This window comes from Acanthaster planci, linkage group LG09 (assembly GCF_054643075.1).
Source record: "Acanthaster planci isolate LZ-2023a linkage group LG09, COTS_SCS, whole genome shotgun sequence".
In the NCBI taxonomy this organism is placed as follows: domain Eukaryota; kingdom Metazoa; phylum Echinodermata; class Asteroidea; order Valvatida; family Acanthasteridae; genus Acanthaster; species Acanthaster planci.
In genome coordinates, this window is record NC_141785.1 from 10,018,428 (window position 1) to 10,043,239 (window position 24,812).

At 46.1% G+C, this 24,812-nt stretch overlaps 1 protein-coding gene across 2 annotated transcripts in view; it reads left to right on the forward strand.

Annotated features, from left to right (window-relative positions):
- LOC110980705 (uncharacterized) overlaps positions 1 to 23,615 on the forward strand; it is a 43,128-nt gene extending 19,513 nt beyond the window's left edge. The window contains exons 15-34 of one of the 2 annotated variants that reach the window (XM_022237610.2): positions 794 to 930; positions 2,269 to 2,411; positions 3,355 to 3,574; positions 4,157 to 4,293; positions 4,452 to 4,638; positions 5,042 to 5,447; positions 5,925 to 6,133; positions 6,496 to 6,622; positions 7,123 to 7,800; positions 8,350 to 8,568; positions 10,735 to 10,832; positions 11,809 to 12,125; positions 12,593 to 12,795; positions 13,345 to 13,514; positions 14,363 to 14,559; positions 15,183 to 15,297; positions 16,043 to 16,201; positions 16,796 to 16,969; positions 17,424 to 17,507; positions 18,209 to 23,615. In XM_022237610.2, the coding sequence (XP_022093302.2) occupies positions 794 to 930; positions 2,269 to 2,411; positions 3,355 to 3,574; positions 4,157 to 4,293; positions 4,452 to 4,638; positions 5,042 to 5,447; positions 5,925 to 6,133; positions 6,496 to 6,622; positions 7,123 to 7,800; positions 8,350 to 8,568; positions 10,735 to 10,832; positions 11,809 to 12,125; positions 12,593 to 12,795; positions 13,345 to 13,514; positions 14,363 to 14,559; positions 15,183 to 15,297; positions 16,043 to 16,201; positions 16,796 to 16,969; positions 17,424 to 17,507; positions 18,209 to 22,141 (7,913 nt within the window). In that variant the 3' untranslated portion in view covers positions 22,142 to 23,615. The remainder of the gene's footprint in view (positions 1 to 793; positions 931 to 2,268; positions 2,412 to 3,354; positions 3,575 to 4,156; positions 4,294 to 4,451; positions 4,639 to 5,041; positions 5,448 to 5,924; positions 6,134 to 6,495; positions 6,623 to 7,122; positions 7,801 to 8,349; positions 8,569 to 10,734; positions 10,833 to 11,808; positions 12,126 to 12,592; positions 12,796 to 13,344; positions 13,515 to 14,362; positions 14,560 to 15,182; positions 15,298 to 16,042; positions 16,202 to 16,795; positions 16,970 to 17,423; positions 17,508 to 18,208) is intronic. The other variant, XM_022237611.2, reaches the window with a different exon arrangement.
- The last annotated feature ends 1,197 nt before the right edge of the window (positions 23,616 to 24,812 follow it).

Consider the following 24,812-nt stretch of genomic DNA (forward strand, 5'->3'; position numbering starts at 1 on the left):
TGCAGAGTATTATTACATTGTTTAAGTCAACACTCATACTCGTCAAAGGCAAAGGTTCTTACACGAAATTGTATTCCTGTTTGCCATTCAGTTTGGCCGTTGCTTTTGACCGGTAGTCAAAACAGTTTGGGCTTGAGTCCCATCTTACTCCAAATGTTGGACAGTCTTAGCTCTCTCTTAAATAATGCCAGTTGTCCTCGCTTTACTTTCACACGTTAAAACATTGAATTCCCTTCAACGCCCATGTTGATAGCCTCCCGTCTTTCACCATGGATTTAAATTCTCAGGGAAAGAGCAACACTACCTCATAAAACCCATGGGATAGCCACCAACTAGCCCATGGCTCCTGTCGGGGTAGACAGCCTTCTCCCAGTGCTGGCCACTGGAGGTATTGATGGTTGTTGAGGTGGTTTCATTGTTGTGCGAGTTAGCAACGTAACAAAATGAGACTCAAGTCACTAAAGCCACTTGTGAATTAACCCGAACCCCCTAGGGTGTGTGTAAAATCATGTCATAAATCAGAGGATTTTTGACAGTATATAGCCTTGTAAGAGTCGTGCATGTCAGTAGGAACCCTTGTCATTTTTGTCATGCCCTTTGTCATCAGAACTCTGCTCACTCGGTCTCGTCACTGAAAAATGGTCTTCAGACTCATTTTGTGGGATCCAGTCCCATAGTTTGCTTGATCTGGATTGGACCGTCCTAACAAGCCTAGCTTTACATTTCAACACTTGCCCGACTGCATAGTTCTTTGTGAACTGTGCTAAATGTTAATTTGTATAACTAATGGCAGGAAATTGGGGTCCACACTTGATTGTGGTGCCGACCAGCGTCATGCTGAACTGGGAGATGGAGTTCAAGAAGTGGTGTCCAGGCTTCAAGATCTTGACATACTTTGGCTCTCAGAAGGAGCGCAAGCAGAAGAGACAGGTATTCTCAGTCGCCATTCTTTTTAGTTCACATCTGTGTTTATGAAGGTTAACCCTCCTATGTGGAAGTCACTCTTTGAGTCACTTGGTAAACACCTCCATGAAGCACAGCTGTGTCGTGTTGTGCACTGCACCAACAGTCCCTCAGAGGAATATCAGATTGCACTTTTGTGCTGCCCAAGAACTGTGCGTCACTGTTTCATGTGCATAATTGTGCAGTAAACCAAATGCAGTGAAGAGGACTGCACAAAAGACCCTTGGTCATTTTGTGCTGACAACCTACTGTGTACACACTGAACCTGTGCATGTTTGAGTTCCATATAGAAAATACATGCTCACCAGTGACTGTGGGCATTTATGCACATTTGTGCTGTAAAACCATAGGAGGGGTAATGTGTGAGGTTGCAAGGCCCATTTTTCTCATTTTTGAAATACAGAATTTGATGCAGGAGTAATAACACTGTACGTAGCTCTTAACATGGAAAGCTGTGTAAACGGGCACCAGCCAAAAGTGTTCATGGCATACTCTTGTGACTGGCTGTCCGCTGATATTTGTATGATGTTATGTTGGGATTCATTAACCCTAACCCCTTGGCCCTTCTTGCTAGGGACCCTCCTCAATCCTGTAGGATCCTCCAAAATTTCTTGAAAATGTTACTTGAAGGTGTGCCTGCTGCCTCAATCCTTCAAAATCCTCCGGCAATTCCTGTCATGATGTTGAGGCAGTACGAATGGCATTCTTGAGCAGTGCGGTTGATTCAAAAGGAATACCGGGCTGAATTTATGCATGACTAAGCAAAAACAACACAAGGTCTAACCCATGACCTTCACACATGGCATCCTTCACAATCAGTCATGCACTTTTGTCATTCACCCTCAGTCCTCCAAAATCGTCCAATGCCGCCCAAAGGATTTTGGAGGATTGAGGAGGGTTAGGATTACCGCGTGTGTTTTATTTGCTCCGCATCTCTATGATAGCTGCGGATATCGCTTAATCGCACAGTACAGTGTGTGGTCAAAAGCTTATAATACCTCAAGTTGTTCAGAACCACAGTATTGTGTCCTTATTTTGACGAGGATCGCGTACTGTGTGCTGTGACCCATTTGGCATAACGGTGCTATCCACCTCGGAGATAAAAGCCTTCTTCTAGCCACCTGCTGCTTCCCTCGCCTGGTCATGGCAGGGGAGCGTAGATATGCTAGATACACTTCTTTAACCATTTCTGCTTAACGTGGCATTTTTATGGACTCGTAAATGTTGGTTTCGGAAGTCATGGAAATGTGTCGTATTGCTAAAAACACTCATGGAAGTGTTTAAAATGCACCCTGCTCTTTTCAGGGTTGGACCAAGAGCAATGCCTTCCATGTCTGCATCACCTCCTACAAGTTGGTCATCCAAGACCACCAGTCCTTCCGGAGGAAAAAATGGAAGTACCTGGTTCTTGATGAGGCTCAGAACATCAAGAACTTCAAGTCACAGAGGTAGGAAAAGCCCAGAGACTGGTAGTACTAACCATAGCAAGACCCTGTGGGCGAACTCTCAGAGGGTACTCCGTTGGCAGTTTTTCTGGCCACCCACCTCTAGCATGTGATGAATCTGTTTAGAAAGTAGGTTAACCCTCGCTCTATAAGAGCAATTTACTGCAAGTCAGTAGGACCAGCCAATGCACTGCATCCGGCGTGCATTGGAGGATTCTTTGCATTACCAGTGGAGTGATTTTACTGCACAGCCCAATAGAAGAACACTCCAGTGTACTCAAGAGGATTGTGGCATGTGGCTTTGCTTATCAGTGTAATACACTAGCTGGACCAAGTTGACCTCCAGTTTTTTTTGCAGTTCCTTGAAGTGTACACAGTTTCTCCATTGAAGTGGTGCGGCCGTTAGTAGAGGGCCATGTATAGCCAGTTTTTTTAACAGGAATATTGGAGTGCATTAGAGTGAAAACAAGAGCAAGGGTGAAGGAATTTCTGTGGAATGTGATAAAGAATTTACTAGTTTTATTACATTTTTGGCATCTTTCTCAGATGGAGCTATGTGTCAGTTGAAGTATCTCTCCTTAAACCGTACATCATACCTGCCGACCATTCCAATTTTAATCAGAATTTCCCCAGTTTTTCACATTTCAGACCGTAAAAAACAAGTGTTCCAATTTCTATGAAAAGAAAAAAATCCTGGCAAAAGATGGCTCTATAGCAAGATAGAAGGTTGCTATTTACAGAAAAGGAGGGCACTCTTGTTATTTCAAAATGGCAAGTATTACACATTATGTACATGCATGTATAGCTTCTCTCGTACGGCTGCATGTTTGCTATGGGCTCTTAACAATGGGTGTTCCGATTTCTGATGTTTCAATGTCGGCAGGTATGTTACATGCATAGATTTCTGTTAGAAGACACTGATCACGTATCCCGCTTGGCTCTCCAGGTGGCAGACTCTTCTCAACTTCAACAGCCAGCGCCGCCTCCTGCTGACGGGCACCCCGCTGCAGAACAACCTGATGGAGCTGTGGTCCCTCATGCACTTCCTCATGCCCCACGTTTTTGCCTCCCACCGGGAGTTCCGGGAATGGTTCTCCAACCCACTCAGTGGGATGATCGAGGGCACGCAGGAGTACAACGAGGGATTGATCAGACGTTTGCACAAGGTAAGCCCCTTCATGGAATAGTTACAGTGTATTTGTCCACATGTTGGGCTACCATCTCTAACCCCTGGCATGTTTCACTGTCGGTGTCAAACTTTTGGATCCAGTTAAAAGTACTTCGGATATCAGACTCCCATCTGAGAGAGAGGGTTTTTCTGTAGCATAGCTTATGGATTGAGCCGAAGTGGTCACAACTAAGTTTATGAAACTGAAGTGTGAAGCCAAAGATAGGAGTAAAACCTCTCGGGTTATTAGACCAGATGTTGACCAGATCCTTCAACCCTACCCTCTGTTAGGTTTTTCTGTGGGCATCTTGTGAAATTCTGTGAAATCAAATGGAAAAAAATCTGTCCAAGTCTAGAAAGTATGACACCGTAGTGGATTTTTTTTATTGCACTGTATACTGGCAATTCTGTTGACTGCTAAAGCCCAACAGGATGCTTCCTTCCACACAGCACTTTGTTGCACTTTTCAGAGGTAGGTTTTTTGGTTCACTTGGCAAGGTGGGACTCGGGTGGTGAAAGTAACCGTATTTCTGTTGAGGGCGCATCAGTGCATTTTCTGCTTTTGCTTGTGGTTTTGTAGGTTCTAAGACCGTTTCTCCTTCGTCGTCTCAAGTCTGAAGTAGAGCACCAACTTCCCCAGAAGTATGAGCACCTGGTGAGGTGTCGTCTATCCCGGAGACAGCGGTTTCTCTACGATGACTTCATGTCACAAGCCAAGTAAGTAGATGATTGATGCACTGCAGTCAAGGCCAAGACTGATTTCTGTGACTTGGAACTTGCTGCGAAAGTTGTACAGATACAACCTCAATGGAGAGGATTGCAGGTTTTCACGTCTTTTTGTTTTCCACTTTCCTTGATGTTTCCTTGTCTCCCAGGACCAGAGAAACCCTCTCCTCTGGCCACTTCATGAGCGTCATCAACGTCCTGATGCAGCTTCGCAAGGTGTGCAACCACCCGGACCTGTTTGAGCCCCGGCCCATACAGTCCCCCTTCCAGATGGAGGGGATCTGTTACTACACAGCCTCGCTGATCACCAAGGCCCTGGAATGGGACCCACTCAAGGTGAGAGAAATTCTGTTGGGGACTAGTGTGGACCACATTGTGCGTAAATCAGTGTGGGCTAAGTAGTTACCTTTCCATTTAGTTTGAGCTAATACCACTAGCTACGTTGTGGGCTTGTTTAAAGCAAGAGGAGCTCATAGTAGGCAAACCACACTGTAACTGTCTCCCTTGGTTATATCTTAAATATCATGTGAAAACAAGGAAACTATTATTTTATTGATATCTTGGTGAAATGCTGGTTTTGAAAAGCTAGAAAATGGTGACGAACTTGGTGAGAGGAATGTACCCCTAGTTTGTGGCCTTTTTGCGGTAATGGTGTTGAAGGAACCTTCGGTGATCAATGTTCAATATGTCACTTGCCTCTGTATCTTTCAAAGTTTTGTTCCATTCAATTACCCTGCAGCGTGTCAGTCTGAACACCCTTGACACATGCATAGCAAGTCTGGAGCTCTTCCTACCAGCCTATGCTGCCCACCGCATTAAGCAGCTGCAGACACCCCGCCCCCTGATAGAGGAGATCGACTCTACCCCAGAGCCAGCGCCCCGACCTCAGCCCATAAGGATCAAGCCGGGCAAGCTTTTCCCCCCACCGGCCAGCCACCAGACCCCTAAGGAGCCCAAGACCACGGGGCCAGCTGCTACTGCTGCGTCAGGGCCGGCCACAGTGCTAGGCAGGGCCTCGCCGGCCGTGGTGGCCGCGCAGGCAAACACAGCGTCTGGAGGGCGGTCGTCACCCAGCATAAGCCATGTGCTAGTGAGATCGTCGTCAGGGGTGCAGGTGCTGAGGCAGACAGGCTCAACCCAGCAAGGTTTGTGCAAGACCACAGTTGTCTCAGATAGGAAGTGTAAATGATTAAAGCAGTTTATTGCCAACAGCACATTCTTAACTGCAGAGACTTTGGAAATTCTGTTGGTCCAGCCGTAATGAGTCAGTTGGGTTTTTCAATAGCTGGTGCTGAATGTGAATTGTGCAATATCAGGCGCGTCGTTCTCAATTATGAAATCACATTAGAAATGACACAGAATTTTATTTGAGTGTTACAATAACTCATTTTGAGCCTGTATAGGTGTCATGCCATGTTTAGTTTTGCATGGGATATATCTAGTGCTTAACCCAGATGCCGTAACTTTACATGGAGTTGACATACCTGAGGCCATTCAAGCACGGAGAGTGTACCACGTGTGCATAGCACATTGTCGGATTTGGCAGAACGTGCAGAGGTTGCGTGAGCAGACAGAATTTTGAAAAATACAAAGATGAATGGACAAATGTGATCTACCAACAGGCATAGTCTTAGATGGAAGGAGCTCCCCCAGTGTTTCTCTGTCTCTGGCCACCACCACGTCCACCTCGGGTGTGCCCTCATTGACGCTGGTCTCGCACCCCTCGGTCCCCAGTAGCACCCCCCTACAGCAGCTGCCAGGGTACACAGGGGTGGTGATCTCCTCAGCAGGCTCAGCCACTGGGCAGCAGCGGTTCTATCTACAACAGCAGGTGAGCGGTGCTAGTTGGGGTCTTGTGTAGGATAAGTGATATACCACAGAGAATGAGTTGCATGTGGATTGTTAGCCTGGGTGGGTCTGGAGCTGTTAGATGCGAGCGACGTGACAGGTGTCAAAATTGTGAAAAGAAAGAGACTGCAACGGGACAGTGTTTAATACCTCTCTGAAAGCTTTTCCCACGAGGTTAGACTTGGCACAGATGCGATCAAGTTTGGTAGACCTGTAGAAGTTCACGTTGAAAACACCAGTGTATTCATGTGTAGTAGAACTTCACCCTTGAATATGTAAGGAACCTCCATTTACTTGCTCCATAGCTGCAGCCTAACCAGCACCTTTCTGCCTTTGTATTTGCAGACATCTGGTGCTGGAAGGGGCCAGTTCATAACCACACAACCCATCACAGTCCAGCTCCAAGGTGCGTCGGGTGGACCGGGCACAACTATCAGACTGCCGGCCAGCCAAATCAGACCGATGTCGCAGGGCAAGTTTTCTTCGTTTCATGTTAAGACTCAGAATTAGGACGGACAGTGGAGACGGGCACATGCATCTCGACCTATGTAAATAAATCTTTAAATGACCTCACAAGAGTCATTGAATGACACATGGCACATGCCTACTGGTTCATGTGTAGGTTATCAGCAAAGAACGAATGACCAGTTTTCATCTGAATGCATAGAAATCCGTGCTGTCCATTCAAGAGATGAACACTACCTCAAGCGGCTTTTAAATTACAGAAATGTTTGTCATTTTGTGTGGGGAGGATATACAGCCATAAATGAAATCCGTTGAAAAGCATTGCGAGTTTGTCAACACTAAGTTTTCCCTCTAGTAGTTTGCTGTCTTTTTAAAAAGGTTATCTCCAGCCTGGTTAGTATCAAGTTTTGCATTTATGTTGTGGAGTGTACAATTCAGGGACTCTGTTGTAGTCCGTTATATGTAGCAATGAAATATTTGACCTTGCAGTTGTGCATGTGTTTTCAGGTGGTATTGTCCAAATCGTTCAGACATCCAGTGGCCATCAGGTTTTGAGACCTGCCGTGCGACTAGCCTCTTCACCTGCCGTCTCGCAGCAGCAGCAGAACCAGTCGCGCTCCAGCCCGGTACCCATCCAGATGACCCTGCAGGCCACCTCGCCGCAGATCCCCCGCGGCATCCTCCAGCAGGGTACAGCAGCAGCAGCAGCAACAACGACCCAAACCACCACTACCCTGGCGCTGAGCCAGGCGCAGACGGTCATACAGGCCCTGGCGCAGGCGGTGACGCAGGCGTCGCTGTCCTCGGGCCCAGCTGGCACTGCAAGCCAGTCACAGCAGCTTCAGACAGTACTCGCACAGTTCCAGAGGCAGCAGTTGGAGCAGCGCCAACAGCAACAGAAACTGCAGCAGCAAGCGGCAGCATCCCAAGCCTCCACCACCATGTCGATACCATTGTCCCAGGCCCTTAGTACAACTTCACAACAAGTGACTAAGCCAATTGCCTCTGTGGCACCCATGGTCAGTGTGACTGTTAGCCTGACCAATTCTGTTCAGACTGTGGTGACCTCGGCACTTTCAAGTTCATCAGCGCAAGCAGGAATGCCTTTGAAACCAAAAGAGCCCTCCAAGACATCCGGCGTCACGAAACCAGAGGTGACAGAGCCAGTAGCAAAAACAACAGCAGGTACGTCACTGAAATACCTCCCCCTCATTCCCTTCTGTGTGAGAGAAATCAGAGGGATTGCCAGGAGCAGTGGTTTTGGGAAATAAGCCGCCCAAAGCAGAGCTGATTGTTGAGCTGTGTGACATTGAGAGGCCCCTCACTGTTTTCACTGCATTGCGCCGTGATTGTTTTCATCCATGGAATGCCACACGCTGGGATTTCTGTTGGCTGCCTGACACTCATGCCTCACATGCTTTGTGTCGACTTGCCGCTTGTGCATGGTGTGGTTGTTCATGTCAGTGTTCATTCATATCTGGTGCTCGTCCCGTACCTTCTCAGACTTGGGTATTCAAAACATTTTGCGTAGTGAAAAATATGGTTTTGTTTGAGGCGCTTTTCTTACTTATAAATGCTTGAAGTTTCTTTTAACACCTTTTCCTGATGTGTCAACAGACTTACAGTAACCCCCAATTATTTAAACCTGTCACCTCCAAAGGAAACCCCTTGACAGGTATATTTCGAACATCTTCAGACTTATTACTACTCATTTCCTCCTCTGCACCATTTCAGCGACACTCTATACCAGCGTGACCTCGCCACCACCCCTCGTGGCCATTCGTCCCCATGCTCCCGTGCAGGTCCAACCCTCCCCGGGGGTAGGGGGTAGCACTAGTTGCGCAGGGGAGTCTGAGTCCGCCCCGCCAACCCCGGCCCCTGTCATGCAGCCAGTCCTAAAAATCCGACCCCTGAGCAGACTAAGCATAGCCAAGGCTACCGGAGGCCCCACAGGTAGATCGCTTTCAACAGAGAGAAAGACTTTTGTTCCATCCATCTGCTAACACAATTAGAAAAAACACAATTTGGGGGGGGCCATTCCACTAACCCATTCACTTTAAGTTTTCTACTAATGCCCTTGTGTTTCTGGGAAGAAGGCTGAGGTTGCCACGGTGTGTTCCACTCTCAGAAGTTTTCTGATTTAGTCTGTGCTTTTGCAATTAATAACACCCCATCATTTCTAACAGGCTCGAAGTTTGGTGGACTTTATACTCACAGAGAAAAATCACAACATAGTTTTGTGTTTGTTTTTCCCCCTTTTCTTTCACCGTCATTGATGTGTATTATCATCAGTCTCCTGTCTGAATTTATGGGCATGGAAATTAATAGCTGCATTGAACTGTTAGGAAATGTCATCTCTGGAAGTAATGAAACACTTGCCACCACATCTTCTCTCTACAGAAGGGAAGGAAATACCAACTTTTGAGCTTGTATTGAATGTAATTCTTACACACGTTTAGGTTGTTGAGTGTAGTTGCGTACATTTAAACAGAATGAGCAATGCAAGAAATGGCTGTCTGCTTGAAAAAGAAGAAAAACGATCAGGCACAACAAAGAAGATATGCCACCCTCGGATCACTCTTCAAAGACCCAAATCTTAAAAGGCATTTTGATTAAGGGCGGGGAGCTACATTTAATTTGATAAATCTTTAGAACAACTTTCTCATACCCTTTCAATATTGAAATGTTCAACAGTTGGTCACCACTAGTGCTCATGGCTGTCCTAATGTATAAATTTAGATTGATGTTATGGGGCATTCAAAATCAGTCATTTTTCTTGTTTTAAATTCAGTTTTCCCCTAAAGGAGGTAGTCCAGTGTGGAAAGGAAGAAATCACAGTACAGTTCTGAGGAAAACGTGTATTTGGACTGTTTAAAAATGAACGAATCAAGTGTCAAATCTGGAAAATGGGTTCCCTTTAAAAGATTTAAAAAATAAGTAAACGTTGACTGAATGTTAGTCATCAGTGTCACATCCTTGGTTCTGATGCAGCTCATCAGAGTTCCAAGTGGCATAGTTTCAGTAGCGGAAACTTTAGCTCAACACAACATTTTTGCACCCTGATCATGTGTATGCAGTCCTCTCCATTTTATTCTTTTTCAGCTAAGTATGATGATTATAAGTAAACTGCACATTTTGACGACAGTGTCTACTGAAGATAGGAAGTGTTTATAGCACTAGAAACTAACTTAGACACCTTTTGGTTTGTGTATTTAGGTCACTCCAGATTTCTTGCACGTCTTGTACTTGGTTTGGCTTTTGTTTTCAAGTTGCCAGGACTCGGTGAAGCTTAGATTCATGCATGTGCAACATACTGAATTTCTCTGTGCTCAACTTGATTTTGGAAGTTCCTAATCCAAGTCAGCTCAACCCTAACCCCTCACATTGGGAATTCTCAAAACTTTACTGCTGTGCCAGAGAGCATTGCCGCATACTTGTGTCGTGTAACCTCAAGGGGAGAATCAAGCCTTGTTTGAGGTAGTAGTGTGTCGGCTGTACCCTTCCTCAATGTTGGAGAATTCTCTGAAATCTCCCAGTGCATCTGGGAGGAGTATAATTAAAACATCTTTGGCTTGTCATGGGTCTGCAATGAAAACTTGATGTCGGTGCTATTTCAAGAATAAGATGGCAAGTCAGTGGGCACCAACTTTGACCCTGACCTTCCTCAGGTCTCCAAAGTCCTCTGGGCAGTTTGGAAAGACTTTGGAGGATTAAGGTATGACTGATTGCAACGGACACATTGTCTTGTGATCCTTGGATAGTCCTTGTGCTGTTTACGCTTAGCCATGCATAAATTCAAGCCTTAATTGTATTTTAAATCATCCGCAAGACTCAGGGATATTATTATTCACCCTGCCTCAACACAAGTGACAAGAATTGCCGGAGAAATTTGGAAGGGTTCAGGCAGTGGTCACCCCCTCCAAGGAACATTCAAATAGTGTCTGGATTGAGTCGGTATCCAGTTATTTTCTCGTGGGGGCAATTGGAGGATGTTGCAATACCAAGGATGCATTCAAGCCAAAAGGAAGGGGTTAGGGTTACAGTGCTGAACAATAGAACACCTAAGCATACTTTGACAATGCAAGTCAAATGTTTATTCCTCTACCCCCCCATCCCCAGCTTCAGTAACCTCATCGGGTAGCCAACCAACAGTGACCTCAGCATCTCATCCCAGGAAGATATCAACAAAGCACAATAAAGACTCGCCTTTCTTTCTGGTAAGTGTGTTCAGCATTTGGTGAAACCCATGACGGCGTTTCTTTGTCATCCCAAAGAAAGGTTCCCTATGCCAGTTGATTTATGGGTAGAAATTCTCAAATTTAACCCCTTCGTGATGGATGACTGCTAATACAGCACCTTTGTGAGAGCATTAGTGCATATCACACATACAGTCTATTCACCATGCAGCTGCTGGTTCAATGGGGCCTGCTGCTGGACAAAGCCCTCCATTCAGGGCATGCCACAGCCCAGTGGTCAAAAATAATGCCACCGTGAAGGGGTTAAAGTAACTTAGTCTAGTTCAGAAACATTTTGAGGAAATGATCGTCTTGGAAATTTGTCATCCTGTACATGTTTTGCATACTCGCCACCAACTGTCACGACCCCAAACCAGTCAAATTCCATCACCAGCCTGTAGGAATCTGTTGGGATGAGTACTGCACTAGTGTACAGACTGTGTTTTATGTGGAATCAGGCATACAGCAATTAAACAGAGTCCAACTGTTTATGTGCACAGTTTATACATGGTGTTGAGATTTGCAAGGATTTGGAAGATTGCTCGTCAATCACCCGAGGGAGTTGGGGCCAAAAAAGGACTCTTTATATCTCACTTGTTGTACAATACTAAACTAGATTTGTGTAATTTTGAACCCATTTAACATAGCTGTATCATTTCACAGGCCGTGTCCCCTGTCATACAGTAACTAGTGCTGACCTGACAGATTGGTGTCTTGGCCTAGAGTAAATCTCCTTGGCACGAGCCGTGAGGGGTCTGATCCTGTACCCTCATGGTCCCCGAACCTTGGGGATATGTCAAACCCCATTCCCACTCGCTCACCTCGAAACTTGAAATGAGTGAAGATGCAAGGTGGAACTGAGAAAAAATGAAGCTAGAATGCACTGAACAGAGAAAAGTTTTGGTATTTGGGGTGAAGTGTTGTGTCTGAAATTGGTGTTATCCATTGTGATTAAAAGGAGTCTATGTACAAGGCAGAGGTTGAGGAACGCAAGGCCACGCTGGCCAGGATAGCCAGCCTGAATCAGCTGCGCTGTGCTGCCAAGCCAGTCTATGGAAGCGACCTACGCTCAGTCGTCTCCATCCTGAACAGCCCCAACCCGGCTGGGAGAGAGCAGCCATTTGCCAGCGGTGTAGGGCTGTACCATTGCCAGGCGGCTCGCGGTCTGCCGTTCCCCCACGGGTACGAGGCCAGGTACTCACAGACCAACGCCCTTGAGGAAGTCATCCACACTCCAGAGGACGTGCTGGAAGACTTGAGGGACATCATCAAGAGGTACAGCCATCACACCTACAGTTCCGTCTAAGTTCCAAGTCGGTGGTGTTGAAATTTGTAGGGATGGTTAACGCTAACCTGGCAAATGCAACAAAGTGCATTTGATGAGAGCACTCCAGCACAGGCAATCAATGAACAGCAGCCACAGAAGTTGGCATGCTTCGTTAGGCTGAAAACTCAGAAGCAGTAAAGAGGTTGTGGGTTTCTTTTTTCCCCCCATCTTTTGTTTATAGCAAATCCTTTGATAGGTCTGCTACAAATTGGAACTTTATCCAGTCAGAAATTTGTGATGGCCATGGCAATGATGACACTGAGATTAATCAGACTAGAGTCTCTGAACGTATCCAAAGGACTGTAGAGTGAAATCTCTTGTTTGTCTGAGCACGTTTGCCCCAACGAGATTCGAACCCTGAAAACCCTCTTTGTGGAACTTCTACCTGATTGACACCCTCTCCATTGACTCGCAGGTTCGTGATGGTAGTGCCCATGGCAACAGCACCACCAATTACCATGCACATGTCGCACCCAGCGCCTTCCGCAGCCAACGAGTATAGGATACTCCGGAAGACACTCAGCAGAGGACTGACGCCTGCCATGGCCTGCCTGCATCCCATCAAGACTGGCATGAGCATGCAGTTCCCCGAGCTCAGGCTTATCCAGTACGATTGCGGTAAGTCGGAATACTTTCACAACACATCACTTTAAGCATGAGAGATATCTATTCACAACCTACAGGTTAGTGTACCTATAGTCTGTGGTCAGTATATTTTCAGACTTTAATTAAGGAACTATTGTTAAACTTGACCGTGAAATTTACATCAGAACAGCCTCCTCAAATCAGCAATGCTTGCTCTATAACTATGAATAGTCTGAGAATACCGTACTTACTACTAAGCATAATAAAAGAGAGAATCTTTGAGGATATGTTGCTTCTTATTACAGCTGGGGGTACTTGTCTGTTACCCTCACTTTTGCTGTGAATTTGCTTTTAAAGTTTGTGGCTTTTTAAAATTTCTTAGAGCTTGAACAGCTAAGCAGCAATCCTGTGTCGCTGAACGAATTCAGCAACCTAGTATACTGATTCGCCTGTGGTCAGTTGACTGCTGTAACTACTGAATGGGAGTGATTTTAAAGTTTGTACGACTCCCTTCCCTCATGGGTTGCTCCAGTCGTGAACCCCTTGTTTTCAAGCTGGTGCATTGTCCACTTTAACGTGTAGGTAAGCTTCAAGCTTTGGACGTCCTGCTACGGAAGCTGAAGGTGGGCAGCCACCGGGTCCTGATCTTCACCCAGATGACCCGAATGCTGGACGTCCTGGAGGCCTTCCTCAACTACCACGGCCACATCTACGTCAGACTGGACGGCACCACCAGGGTTGAGCAGAGACAGGTAAAAAGGCTAGATTGACGTTCTGTCAAGGCCAGTGATTGCTCTAACAAAATAGATTAAGATGAACAGCACCAAGAAAAAGTACTTGCAGCACTTACACTCGCTCTAAATGCCTCAAACCGTGGTATACTGTTTCAAAACAAGGCTGGATAATATCCACTATTGGGAGTGAAAAAATGTTGGTAATTCCCAGCAGTCTGGTCTTTTGTTACGAGTATAGGCGCTATTCAAGCCGCTGTAACATAAGCAACCTATTAGCATTATGCATAACCGTGTTTGCCAACCTGGGTAGTTTGTGAGAAAGGATTACACTCAAATGTTGCTGCAGGACTTACAATCACACTCAAATGCCCTAACGACAGCAGTAAGTGTATTTGTGTCACAAGCAACCAGAAATATGCCAGTGTAGTGTCGTAGCCTGTGGATTCATCAACAAGTAAACGTTGAGTACACCAGAGGCAGCCACAGGGATTCTGTGAGGAGATGGGTGATCATGTGACCGCTTGTCATGTCCTATGGCTGGAAAGCAACCCCCTGGACACCAGGGCTCTCAGCAAGGTCTGTTCTGGTGGCTTGACAAAATGCCATGCAGAATTCATGCCTGAGATACAGTGGTGATACTTAAACCACTCCCCTTTTTTTGAAGTATTTAACAGCTTGCATTGTGTCAGTGTACATTCTGGAAAGCCTGACTGTCTGTTTGTGATATGAAGCTTTCTACTTAGAGTTGAAGTTTCTTTGCTTTAATTCCAACTGTTTGGCAGTAGAAGGGAATGTGTCTAAGAGGATCAACAGGTGGATGGTGAAAGTCATTTCATGTTCTTTACACATGTTTGATTGCGCTTCAGCTCCTTATGGACCGCTTCAACATGGACAAGCGCATCTTCTGCTTCATCCTGTCAACACGGAGCGGAGGTCTGGGTATCAATCTCACGGGTGCAGACACCGTGATATTCTACGACAGCGACTGGAACCCCACCATGGATGCGCAAGCCCAGGACCGCTGCCACCGGATCGGACAAACCAGGGATGTCCACATTTACAGGTGCGCGCGTTTTCAAGTGCAGCTGTGACTGCCAACAATTTGCTACCAATGCAGCTTGAGACTGAATGAGTTGATGCTGTTAGTTAAATAAAACCTTGTATTTGAAGATGTTTTGTAAAGATATGGTTTGTGTGCATTTACTAGTCAATGGGATGGCTAACTGCACCCGTCAGTCTGCTCTACACTCAACCTTTCAGCTCTTCATCCAGCTGAATAGAACTGTTTTCAGTCAGAAGCCACAGCCTCCGCCATGATGACATTGAGATTTTTTTATATCAGACTAGAGTCTCTGAGTCTGGACAAGCACTGTTGAGCAAAATCTCGCAGTTGTCTGAGCGCATCCATGCTAGTGGTTTCTGCTGTAATGAGTAGAACGGAGGCCATTTCCAGCAGGGGAACCATAGAAAGTCAGTGTAAGACATGTTCCCTAAGATAGGATTGAATAATGAACCTTTGGTTGTGTTTAAATGCATAAACAAAATTCGGCCACAGAATAAAATAAGAAAAAAAGTGAACGGTGGCCGTAGGCCTGAGGACCTTCAACCAATCGCAAACTGAGGGAGGGAGGCTTTCTACCTTGAAAGCAATGTTGACACGTCGCATTGATTCTTTTGGCATTGTAGATTGATCAGCGAGATGACTGTGGAGGAGAACATCTTGAAGAAGGCCAACCAGAAGAGACTCCTTGTGGATGTGTCAATTGAAGGGGGGAACTTCACCACGGCATTCTTCAAAACGGTTAGCGGACCTCTAATTTAAATCCTACCAAATCAAAGTGTCAAGGGCAGTGATTCAAAGTAAACGTCAAAAAGTACCTTGACCTCCAAGGAACTCGCTTCAGCAACGTGTATAAATGTCAACTTTTTGTAAAAATGAAGATCTTACACAGAGTGTTGTAAATTCATCTGTGTGACAAATACAAATGTGTCACATACTTCTAGCAGGACTTAATATTTTTTTCTTGTGTTGTAATGGACGTGCTTGTTGTTCCAGAGTCTCTTAGTGCCTTGTTGCTGGTCAGTAAACATGAGATCTTTGCTGTGTCCTGTTACAAGAAACAAAGCAAAACAGTGAGCTGGATCACCCATGCACTGATCTACGTATCACTGACTGGAAGTCACAAGGGCCCCATCTTTGAAGGCTCAAATGTTCTCTTGCACTTTATAAACTCTCACTTTGAGACTCAAACTCGTAGTTGGTGTGGTGTGGTGTTGATGTTTATTTTTATTTACGCCAGACTTATTCCAATAAAATCTCCTGTGTCTTTAACTCATGCATTATTTAGTTGTTGCTTGATGACCTTCGATACAGCTCGAAAATGGACCGAATTACAGCAAACTTTACTACGTGGAAGGTGATTGCATCGGAGGCCTCATTTGTTTGTGCATATACAGAGCAGTGGCCCCTTGTACCAGTATTGTTGGCATTGCTCCATTCCAGGGCACTTTACTTATCTTCTCATTGATCATTTGAATATTTGCAGAACACCATCAAGGACCTGTTTGACCTGTCCAGTCGAAGGGACGTTCAGCCAGTCAGCATTGAGGATCTGGTAGTCAACACCAGACCAGAGCAGGCTCCGAGCAAAGCGCTGCCAGTCAGCGAAGAGAAAGACACCATCACGCAGAATCAGTTGGAACAGGTGAGAGTGACCAAATTGGAATTCATTTCTTAAGAGTGAAATAATTCCACAAAGGAAAAAATCAACCTCGAGGTTGAAAATGTCGTGTTAGCTCTTTGGAATGCTTATTTGTATACATGCCTGCTGGCGTCAGTCTTGTGCAGATGTAATGCCTTTTACAGTTTCACTGCATGTATTGCTGAAAATGAATTCTCTCTGTGCTCTAGTTTCTTTACTTTAGTATAGAACCCTGGTTAATAGTGGTTGGTTGTAACCAAGGTTGGGTCTGTTCTCAGTTTTCAAACTTGGAAGTGAATAGTGTTGCTTAGCAATCTTATGTGCCTGGCCAAAATCCACTAACACAGGCCAGTCAACCAAGGGTGGATCCAAGTTCATCAAAATATGTGAATACAATGCAGGGCCACGGCCTTCTCTGTCTGTGATTGCTGTATTTTATTGAGCTTAGATTCCCACCGCAGTCAACATAGCGGTAGAGTTGGACCAAGTTTTTTGACATTTTCTACTGATTTTTTTTATGCGCTTTCTTTAGTTAGGCTAAGCTGTGTAGTTTTTTCCAGCTGCGACTCCACTTTTTTTTTTCCCTCTTTTCTTTAGGCCCTTGCCAAGACAGAGGACGAGACTGATGTTAAGGCCACCTCCAAGGCCCTGGCAGAGCAGGATGCCGAGCTGGCTGAGTTTGACGAAACCATACCCTACGAGGGGGAGGAGACCAAGCCTAAGGAGGAGGTGTCCCGAATCGAGATTGAGTTGGCCCAGCTGGACGAGCAGGTAGTCCACTCGTGCACTGGCAGCGCATTTCTTGAGAGATTTTTCTTGACTTGTTGACTTTGCCGGTGACTGTTCCTGTTTTTCTTGCCGCTCAGCAGCACGTGCCAAAACTCTCCACATGTAGTGCATGCATTAAGCTAACAGCAAAGATTTGCAAAGGAGTGAATTTGAGCATATGTATTGTTATGTTAGGTTAAGCTTGGCGTATCTTCTAACCTTTGGTAATGTTTATGAAATGAGTATAGCATATCATTAAGGGGGATAGTTCTCATATGAATGAAGCTGTCGCAGAGCAAGGTAAACGAAAAAGTAATAATCAACCCATATTTTTGTCTGATTCTGTGAGAATTTTATGCTTTGCCTTAATGATTCAGAATTTAATGCTGCCCAGATGACATCTGTGTGCCTAGTTTGTGGTATAATGATTCAGTATAAATTCTTACTTTCTTGACAGCTGACTAACATTGAGAAGTATGCCATGAGGTACCTAGAGGCTAACATGGAACCTCCAGCCATGGATGATGTCTTGGAGGCAGAGGTTAGTACCTGGGGGACCAATAGATGTGGGCCATCGACACACCAGATTTCGTTGGTCTCGGGAAAGTTTAACTTTGCAAACACCAGAGCACAGGCCCTGATGTTATCCAGTTTATGTAACCTCAAATTTCGTGCACAGTGAATCTGCTAACCAACAATTTCATGCCGGCGGCTCCTGGATGTGATTTTGCTGTTGTTTCATGTTTAAGAATTACTTGCCACGTTAAAATGCTGACAGAGGCCTATCTAAAGGGTCTTCAGTGTTTCCTTGTAATTTGTGACCAAGGACTCACAAGTTGTATGCAAACTGAAGCACTTTCTCTGTGCTTCTGTTGTGTATACTGTACCGTGATGACACTTAGTTGAGGTCTCTGATTGATAAATATGAAGAGACATTGACTAGCCTCTGATATGGCTCGTTCTTTGCTGAGAGTCCATTCTAAAACAGAATGCCAGGCAGACATAAATTGGCTATAGCCATTGACCTGAACCCTAATAACACTTCCGGTGGGAGAAATCAAGTCAAAACGAACCCTTCTGCTAACCTTTCTGCATTAGTCGGGTGGTGTAACAATCCATCCTGGGGAATGTTGAATCTAGATGGACTTCAAAATGACTTAGACTATCGGCAGCTGACGAAGGTTAAGGTAAAAAATTATCCTGCTGATGTTCTGGTTTCTCTTTTCGATTGTAACAAATCAGGAGCAGGTCATGTTGGCCAAGAAGGAATGGGAGCTGGAACGTCTTCAGGCCCTGAAGGAGGAGGAGGAACGTAAGGCCGAGCAGGAAGAGGACGAGATATTCTTCACCTACTGTGATGAGGAGGCAAAGAATAAGGTGCATAAGAGTAGGTCTAAATCTAGGCAGAATCAGGGCGGCAGTTCCCGGGGTGGGAGCCAAAAGAGCAGCAGGGCAAGCAGCCGTTCGGGCAGCGCAGAGCGAACTAAACGCAGTGCCCCAGCAAGTGCTGGGCGCAGCACACGGCGCAACCCAAAGCCAGATCTTGAAGCAGATGATGCAGGTCCCAAGTCGCCCGTGACGAGATCGGGCACCACCAAGTCCCCACCCCCTGTCCCACCTGCGACTGCGGTCCTATCCCCAAGATCCCCCTTGGCCCGGTTAGCTCCGGCCAGACCCGTTGCCAAGAGGACAACATCTGCAAAATCACTGCCAGAGAAGAGTGACATGGGGAAGCCAAAGCAGAAGTCTAAAGGGCAGAAGTCGGATGCACCTAAAGAGCCAGAGACCAAGCAGGGCTCGGAAATGGCCGCAAAGCGACAGCATCAAGACGAAACAGGCAGGAGTGCGCCAATGGATTTATCTGTCAGAAGCCATGCTATTGTGTCAACAAGAGCAACACCAGTGGACCTGTCCATGCCGCCAAAACAGGACATTAAGCCCGAAGAGGTTGTGGAAAAGCATATACTAGAGAGTGTTGACCATGAGCTGTCAAACAACCCCACTGTGTCTTCAACCTTGGCATACAATATCGGTGTCCAGCCACTCAACCTTTCTCCTCGTTCCAAGCAGTCCCAGCACCCCACCAATCCCGACTTGCCTCCCATGCCTGGCTTGATATCTCGCCTGACAGCTGATGGCAGTGCCACACCTCAGCCAAAATCAACCCTCCCCTCTGTTCCTCTGCTGATACCCAGGCATCCGCTGTCTTCCCCAAACTCATCTGCTCCTGTACCAGCAGAGAATCCCCCAGTTCGCACATCTCATCCCAGCAGCCATCGCAGTCCTGCTCCCAGTCCGGAATCCCTTGTCCAACGGAATCCTGTTGTGGTGTTTTCGTCTGCACCCGGTGTTCAGTCACTGACTGCTTCCCAGCTCCTGTCACTTGGCATAACTCGACCCAACTTAGGCCCTGTGAAGCTTGTGCAGCCCAATACTCCAGGGGTTTCGTCTCGGCTTGGTTTGCCCGGTCAGCCTCAGAGGCTTCGCAACCCTCCACCTTTGCAACCAATGCCATTACAGAGACATCCACGCCCACAAGCACAGCGTGTGCCTTTGTTTCAGCAGCAGTATCGGCTACAAATTCAACAGCAGTCTCAGGCGGCCGCTGCAACCTCCCAGAAGACTTCAGCCTCACCACAGCCGCAGTCACAGTCACCATCGCAAATGCCGATCTTGGCACGTCTTCAAATGCTATCACAGTCAAGAGCATCATCTCAGTCCCAGACGCCTGCTCTTCGTCTCTCTCTATCAAGACCCCCACCACCTCTAGTCCAGACGCAGGTGTTAGCAAATCAGCAGATTCTGAGATCAGCTCGGCTGCGTTCACCATCCATGTCACAAACTCCACCCAGGCAACAGGGTCAACCAATTTTTGCTCGTATCGAAGTCTTGCCAGGCAGGCAGCCTCAGCTGCCGGCCAGTTGCAGCTCAGAGGTGATGACCTGCATACAGGTAGCTGATCCAAGGAACCAGCAAAAGCTACCACTACAGCGACTGCCACATGCTGTTCGGCTGCCGACGCCAGTGATAAATCCCCAGGTCCTGTTGCAGTTGCATTCCCAGTCCCAGCAGCAACCCAGGCTACAAACCACGGCACAGTCATTAGCCCAGACCTTGGCACCTCAGAAACCCCGAGCTCCAGCACAATCACCATCTGGATCGCGAAACCTCTCTCAGACATTGGTAGTACCTTCTGCCGTCCCCTTGTCCCACAATTTCACAGCTCAGCCCCAGACACAACTGACAACACAGGCTTCTCAAAATACCCAAACCCAGAAACCCACTGTACAACAACCACTGTCCCAGCAGCAAACTGCTGCGTCGAGGTCCCAGCAGTTGCAAACAGCTCCAGAACCTGTACAGTCGGGGATCCTGTTTGAGAGGCTCTCATCTCCTCACACCAAAGCATTACCTCAAGGAGCAGAAGAATCGTTAATGACCTCGCAATCAGTTAAGGAAATAGCACCAGCAATGCAAAGTCAGCAGTCCTCCTGTGAGGTGTCGCAGGCTGCTATGGGCTTACAATCAAGAGATGCCCCAGTAACCCCTCCAAAGCTTTCCGATATTCAGATACCTAGCCATGCAGAAGTAGCCAGTTCTTTAAGTCCACCCCAACTCACTCCCCAGCCTCGTGTAGGTGCGGCCAAGTCAAGTGAGCCGCAAACCCAGTTACAGTCCGAGTTAAAGGCAGAATCGGAGCAAGTGCCACAGGCCTCACCGCCTGCCCTAGCCTTGCCTGAGCAGACTGCATCTTCCGCCCAAGCTGACTCTCATCTGCAGTCCCCCAATCAGACTGGGCCTTCTGCTCAGTCAGAACCGCATGTTTTGATGGAGCACGTGGAACCTCCCTTGGATTCGGATCACTCACTTGCAGTGGCTTTGTCGCAGCTGAAGCAAAGTGTGGAGAGACATGACACCCCCTCATCAGAGCAGTTGCCCAGTGAAGATGCAACTCCTCAAACATTATCTCCCATCCATAGTACTTCGTCTCCAGAGACTACACCTACACATGCAGGCAAACCGACCCCTCTGTCCTTTCCCCAGAGGATGTCCCCACACCCAACGCACTCTCCACCCTCTACTCAGTCCTCTCCAAACTCGCAGTCACCACCTCTTCCAAAATCACCAGCCCTATCCTACTCCCCAGAGCCGCTTGACCTGTCACCCCAACAGCATAATGTCAATCCTTTGAGTGTGGCATTGAGATCTTCATCAGATCGGGAATCGACAGCCACATCTGGGCCGTCGCCTAGCATGGAGAGATGCATATTTGACCTTCCTCTGTTGACCCCGAATGCCCTGCTTAATAACAATGCAACCCATTCCTCAAGCAGCCAGCCACAGCAAAAGGACAACCATGTTTCACATCTGCTTCCAAGGCAAGATTCAAATCAAGTCAAGGTTCATATAAACTCTAAGAGTAATCTGCTTGAAGAGATGAGGCAGAATTCTTTCACCAAACCAGCAGAGCCTGATCGCAGAGAGGAAAGCCAAGAGCAGCGCAACATATTCCAAGTGCTCTCTTCCATGATGAAGTCGCCCCCATCTGCTTCCCCAGCTCTCCGTCTTTCCCCAACTCACGTTGTCTCGCGGTCTTCTGCTTCCCTACTACCAATGCCGTTTGATCTGACTATTTCCAAATCTCCTCAGCCATCCACAACAGTGCCAGCCGGTCAGCTTGAAAACTCTCAGACCGAGTCAGACCATGCCACAGCACCCTCTGACGGCTTGTTGCAATCGTCAACCCCCGTAAGAAATTCTGCCCAGGGCCCACCTAAGGACATGTCATCCCCGAATGTAGCCGCAGAAGCGCCGTCCTCCCAGCAGCTTGCCAAGGCTGCGCTGGCAAAAAAACTGGCCAAAATCCAGCTGTCTCGAGCAGATGATGCTCGGGAAAGCACCGGGCCTCGCACCCGCGCTATGAGTGGTGCCGAGTTAGCGGATAAGCTAATACAGACGCGTTCACGCAGCCGGCACAAATCTGCCAGCCCTGCCTTGCCCTTTAGGGATTTAAAGTCCAAAAAGAGTTTGTCCAGGGCTAGCTCCAGGAGCAGCTCTGCTACAAATTCTAGGGATGTGTCACCTGCAAGGGGTGGGTCATCAAGTTCTGCAGACAAAAATACAGCGATGAAACGGGGAAGGGGACGCCCTAGAAAGTACCCAGAGCACAGTTGACACAAGTGAGATGATGACTAGTTCACTTTACTCATTAAGTTATGAAGAGAAATAGTGGTGGTTATTTGTATAAGGTGGTTGTACTCAATGACCAAAGTTGTGTGTTCTGAATATTCCAGCCTGGAAAAGGTGAAAGAATTGTTGCTCTTGAAATTTTGTCTTACAAAGTACAGTCAAAGCCTTTAATTCATGCAAATGCATTGGGTTATATTTAAATGCTTTAAATGTGCTTTTAGGCTGGCTGGTTGTCTTGGCACCTGTCTACAATAGGTCATCTACAAAAGGGGCAAAACCTTTAAGATACTTTGACCTATATCCATAAAAACTTGTACACTGTACTTCATTTTTTTTTCATTACGATAAATGAAACTGCAAGCCTGGGCACGTCTTAATTACTAGGTCCTCAGTGCTTTCTTAATCTAATTTCCAGAATATGAATTTTTACACTGCTTCCATTTAATGTTGGTTGAGTATGTCCCTTTTTTTTCTAACATTCTTATAAACAGGTGTTCATAAGTTGTGGAATGGTATTATGCTGTTGATTCACGGTACTTGTATTTACCAACTGAAGTGTTAAGCAAGTACAAAGTAACCCAAAGATTAGATTGTTCCAAATTATTCTCCAAAGGTAACATGTTTTCAACCTGAGTGAGTTATTAAGCAGTGAGAAAATTGCCCGCCCCCTCCCATTTTCAGCATTGAATTTTTTTTGTTTGGAATAGAGATTTTTTTTCTCGTAGATCGACCTAAGCTTTAGAATAAAGGGTCAGTTGAATTGGGAAGTGACTGACTGCAGTCACAAAGAACTCTATCTAATGGTTCAAATTCGTCATAGCTCCCAACCTGAACTTGAGGGATATATCGTCACATTTATTAGCAAAAGTGGGTGAGATGGACCTTCCTCAATCCTAGAGAATTATCTGGTGGATTTTGAAGGTTCTAGGAGGGTTGAGGGTAAATACAGTTCCTTTTCATGAGTTTGTGTCTGGCAGGGTTCAGTAATTTATTTCAAAGTCAATCCGCTCCGAGCAGAACAAAAGAGGACTTGTTTTTTTGGTACTCACCACATAGGCGAGCCATAAGGCGTGCAAGTATATGCACGTTGGACACGGAGCACGCTGAGTACACGTAACTAATTTATTCTAGCATGTATGGTCTTTGTGTACACGCAGAACATGTGCGAGAACCCACTTGTAACCACCTGTCTTTTTTTTGCCGATTGGGGGTGCACTTCAGCTCAGGGCGGATAGACCAACGGCCATGTCATTCCTTGAGTTTATCGGAAGCATCCATCACTGGGTTGAGTGGCTGTATTATTCATGAGTCAGTGTCTAGGGCACCTTTAGATTTAAGAGCACGATGAATGATTATTTTGCTAATATGTGTTTTCCAGTATTTTTGTATTGATGAGCAGGAAAAGATGGATGGGATGAAATAAACCACAGATTTATGTTCAAGGAAAGAAAGTGAAAAAGGTTCCCGTCTTTACTTCCTTTGGTTTTGTGCTCTGACTTTGGCCAGGCTTGGTGAAAAGAAGAAGAAGAAATCAAAAACAAAACTTGGAAAGAACCAGCACATTTGAAACAAACAGACCAACTCCAATTGTAATTCCTGTAACTAAAACCAGCTCCAGTTTGTCATGTCTGCAGGATGTGACCTGAACTTGGAACTGATATCATGTGACCTTGGCCCAGCCAATCATGTTGCAAAGTGGTCGCCTGCTACAATGCGCACCCTGGCCCAAAATCACGCTCTCTCTCCAAGTAACAAAAAGTACATCTTTGCGCAGTGTCTCAAATTCTAGAGTGCCAAATTATTTGTGCACATGTGGCTTTGTACCAAAACACCTTGCTGTTCTTTACACTTAATGGCCATGATTTCGAGAAAAAACTGCTTGCCTGTGCCATTCTGAGCAACAACTGAAAACCATTGGAGGTAGAGATATGATTTTTGGCCAGGGAATGGGTGCTTCATGGGGCGACTGACTCGACAAATGGCAACAAATTATAAACGCATTGATAATTACAAATTGCACATACAGGAATTTAGGACACGCATGAAAAAAATTTGCCAAACTGGGCAATTTAAACTATCAACACTTATTGGAAAACCACTAGGATGATGAACAGCATAAACTGACTAAAAAGGTGTAACCCACTTTTAGAGGAAAAGGCAATTAGCCTTTTGCGAGTCATAAAATTGGAATAAATCTGGTGCACTGAATTATGCGATTTGCTGATGACCATAATTTTAATTCTCCACACTAAAGACTGTTGCTATACCTGTTGGTCCAAGGTGTCTCATGTATCTATTAAAGCAAAAGCTTGCTGTGAAAAACAGGGTATAGCAACAGTGTCTGTAAGTGTGGAGAATTCAATTTATGTTCGTGTGAACTCAGTGTACCAGATTTTAGTCAAATGCAACTCGCGAAAGACTTATTTTAAAACCTTTCCAGTGGTGTGAAACATTCAGGATGCTTTGATTCCCCTTCCCCATTTCATAGAATTTATGGCAAAAAGAGGTCCTGATTTTTTAATTCTCAGAAAAGTGCTTTCAGCACGAAAAGAACACTTTAAATGGTCCCAGCAATGACCAATTTCAATGACATGAGCTGTGTACAGAGAAACATCTTGGCGAAATGCATCAGCAAATTTCTTTGGCCAAGGAGACC